Source organism: Loa loa (genome assembly GCF_000183805.2).
Source record: "Loa loa unplaced genomic scaffold supercont3.117, whole genome shotgun sequence".
In the NCBI taxonomy this organism is placed as follows: Eukaryota; Metazoa; Nematoda; class Chromadorea; order Rhabditida; family Onchocercidae; genus Loa; species Loa loa.
In genome coordinates this window covers 37273-41278 of record NW_018108297.1, presented here as the reverse complement: position 1 = coordinate 41278, position 4006 = coordinate 37273, and the positions used below count along the sequence as shown (strand labels likewise).

General features: G+C 31.0%; 1 protein-coding gene across 1 annotated transcript; it reads right to left on the bottom strand.

Annotated features, from left to right (window-relative positions):
• Positions 1-1022: 1022 nt before the first annotated feature.
• LOAG_17710 (hypothetical protein) lies at positions 1023-3223 on the bottom strand (the record flags this gene model as incomplete). The annotated part of the gene is made up of 8 exons (XM_020450372.1): positions 1023-1231; positions 1395-1482; positions 1610-1701; positions 1785-1847; positions 1975-2083; positions 2172-2296; positions 2510-2708; positions 3104-3223. 8 exons carry the CDS (start codon positions 3221-3223, stop codon positions 1119-1121), a joined length of 909 nt encoding a protein of 302 aa, XP_020305958.1. The 3' UTR covers positions 1023-1118.
• Between the last annotated feature and the right edge of the window lie 783 nt (positions 3224-4006).

Here is a 4006-nt window from a genome sequence, read left to right as displayed (position 1 = left end):
ATATATATATATATATATATATATATATATATATATATATATATATATATATATATATATATATATATATATATATATATATATATATATATATATATATATATATATATATATATATATATATCTGACCGAAAGCAATTCCAATGTGAATTTTTCAAAGGAAGCATTAATTTTTCAGTGTGAGTGAACACGATTAACAGCAATGCCATTGGCAGAGTGACTGAAGAGAATATTTTAACCACTTATCCTGTAATTTTATTGTAGGGAAATTATTGGGAAAATTATATTCAGTAAATTGTTATATCAATGGAGGACATTTCATATTCCTGATAATACAGGTTATCGAAGATTTCAACAACAAATTTTCAAAGGTAAAACCAACAGCCATTACTATAACCAGGCGAACAGATTACAAATAAATGCTTTCCATTTGTATGATACCTTATGGGTGCAACACGAAAAATATCGTGCATAATTTATTCTCCTAGATAAAAAATATGGGTTCGTATTGCGTTTTACAAATTTCAACTATATGAGCATATTATAAAGCTTTGGCAAAAACCGTCCAACTGGGCACTACAAAACAATCATTATTAACTTAAAAATTAAAACAGTTGAATTTGATCAGTTATATATAATGCAGACGTCATAATATGACATTGAAAAAAAAAAACAAAAACAAAGAAAAAAACGGAAACTCCAGAGGCATCAAATATTTGTGATGTGTTTTAAAATGAAAAACCATATCCAGAAATCATAACTGAGAAAATGTATTGTTTAATTAACATACGCTTGAAAACCACAGTGGACATCAATAAAGCTATCAACCAGGAAAAATACATAAGACAACAATTTCTGTGCATGACAAACATCCGCAAAAAGTGAACAAATAACAAGACCAATAGAGAGTATAGTATTGATGAAATAGATGAGATCTTTCTATCGCATTTTTATTATTTCAGATGGATTAACTCTAGATAATTTATTTCTCTGATAAAATGAAAAAATTTAGATTATTAAGATATATAATCCATATCATGTCAAAAGCACCTAACATGCAATAAGTTTCGAATGCAACCATAGTTAAGCAAACAATGCAGAAAGTGCCATCACATGAATTAAGGCGACTTAAGATCACGCATTACTTTCAGACAAATTTCGTAAAACATAAAGGCTAAACCGGAACTGCAAGCAGCTTTGAGCTGTGACGGCCATAGTCCTTTAAACAGTCCTGCAGAAGAAGCATTGAAAAGTGGTAAAGAAAGAAAATAAAGAAAAGACATTTAGTAATATTTATTGGAAATATTTAAATCAAAACCAAAAAATGGTAACATGAGTTAGAGAAAAATAAAAAACGCCATCCATACTTCATCCAAAACATGAAAAACTAATACCTGTGACTTTTTCATCTCTCAAAATTGCAGCAGTGGTGGAACGCATCGAATGCCATGGTAACTGCTTGAAACAACCGAAGCCATGCGCCTAAATAAATAAATTTTATCAAATACAATCAACTTCGGCGACAGATTTTCAATAACATAACATATAATTCATGCTGACGTAAAGAAATTGTAATTTTTAACATTTTGAAATTTAATTTGAAACAGACTTGTAAACGATGTCGAAAAACGTCTAAGGGATAGACCACTGTTTTTGATATTACACCAGCCAAGGCGCCACAACATAACGGTCCAAAAGATTCTAAAAGTTTATCAAACTCAAATGACTCGAAGTTTGAAGAAAGTGATGAAAGAAATTTCACGCCCAGGAACTTCGAAATATACCTAAATAATCTGGAAGTCTTTCCCACGAAACGCTGAGAACGTTGTATAGGGAAAACTGCAAACCTGCAAAATACAAAAAATATAAAAATTAATTAATTGATTAATTGATTAAAAATTAATTGATTAATTCAAATTAAAAGTGGAAAAGACATAAAATCTAATAAAATCTTGGAACATTTCAATGACCAACCAATAAAAGGAGCAATCTGAATTAAAGACGGAGTGAATCCCCGGAAAAAACCACGAAAACCTTCCGATTTCCAAATAAAAGTTATGGCATGCAACGTCCCATTATAAACCTATAATTTCAAATATTACGTGCAAAACACGTGTTTTTAAGTTTTGCACAATTCGATTAGACCGGAATACCAATCCGTGGGAATGTACTTTATGCTGAGCTTGAATGATTAATCTTGTCCTGATAACATCGAACGGCAATGAGAAAGCCGTTCCTCCACATCCAGCTAACGCTCCGCAAATAATGTCCGTTACTCGTCGATTTTCATTTGCAACTGAAAATCAACTACTATGTTTAACTGAAAAAAAGGTAAGCAACTGCTGAAAGTAACCTATGAATAAAAATACAACAAATTCAAAAAGTCGGCTGTATGAATTTTCAGGTTAAATTAAAGTTAGAGGTTGGAAAGACAAAAGTAAGAATATTCATAAGAATTTTTTACTCGCTTCTTCTATATAGCTATTCAAAATAAGTTGTGGAAACATACGTGGGCATCTAACTGCCTGTTCAGTAAGGAATTCAAAAATAGCGAATTGCACAATTCCATAAATGGCGGACAACCCTTGAGCAGGAACATGACCTTTCCAGAATGCCACCAATCCTTCATCCTCATAAATTCGTGAACAAGCTTGAAAAATGCCATGATACTGTCCTTTGGTTTTGCCGAACGTCGGTTCTCGTTGAACCTTGAACAGTGATGCTTTTAAAAAAATGAAAAAATAATTATGTCAAATTTCTGGGACAAATCCACAATATCTTATATCCCATAATTAATTTCAGGAACAAATATATGAATTTTGTTTTTAGAGGTTATAAGTTCTACGAAGTTCTACGTTCTACGTTCTAAGTTCTACGAACTTTCCCCCGAACTAATTTCGGAATAATGAACATTTAAACTACTGTTACTTTAGTCCCAAATCCCTTGTAATCTGACTACCTATTATAACTTTGTAATTGCATTTTCTCTTGAATGCGCCAATAAATTAAAGTGCTGAACAAATATTTGTTATTTGAATATGTTGTACTAAATAACTTGTTTAAAAAATAGTAATTTGCTATATGACCGGAACTGATTACATACTTGAAATCGAATTTTTAAAACATCAAGAGGTTGTATAAGAAATCTCGTCGCAATTCCCGTAATCAAACCCGCTGCACTGTACTCAATTGATGTCAATTCTTGGGTACCATATCCAATCATATTTTCCGACTATTAATGTCCAATAGATGAATTTCATATAATTTCCACAGCTTACTAATACCAAATACTTGTTTACTATCCTCAGAACATGCATTTTTTTTTCTCTCTCTCTCAAAAACAAGAACACTGGAAAACGACGATATACGTTTTGCGAAAAACGGAAAGAATGACGTTACGATATGACATTCAATATCTAAATTGGTATTGTTTCAGCTATAAAAAAAAAAAGACCTGAAAAGTCTAGAAAAAACTCGCCCGCAACAGTCATCAGTAATTCATAATGCACAATAAAAGAAAAAAATGCCTTAGATGTCAATTTCACCTTCTTGAAAACAAAAGCAATTCTGGAAACCGGTGTCAAATCACGATTTAAATTTCAAAAATTTTAAATAACTTTTCAATAACTGTTGAAATTTTAATGAAATACTGTCACCAGAAATTAAATTAGCTCTCTGGTCCAATTTTTAATGTTAACTTATTCAATGTTATACATCCTATCTTACCACTCATTTACTTGGGTATTTTTTTGTATTAATGGAAGACGGATCCTTTGATTTTCTAAACTTTAATTTATTTTTAAATTTCAAACAATATTAAAACCCAGACTTTAAAAATTTCTAAAATCTTTTTTAAGAGAAATAAATAAAAAATAAAAAATGAGAAATGTTAAAAAAAAATTGAACAAAAAATGTTCAAATCGAACATTAGCCTTCAGCTCGTCCTCGCCCACTCCCTCTCTCTTTTTTCCATTTCCTCCTCCCCCTCTCTCCCTCTCTCCCTCCT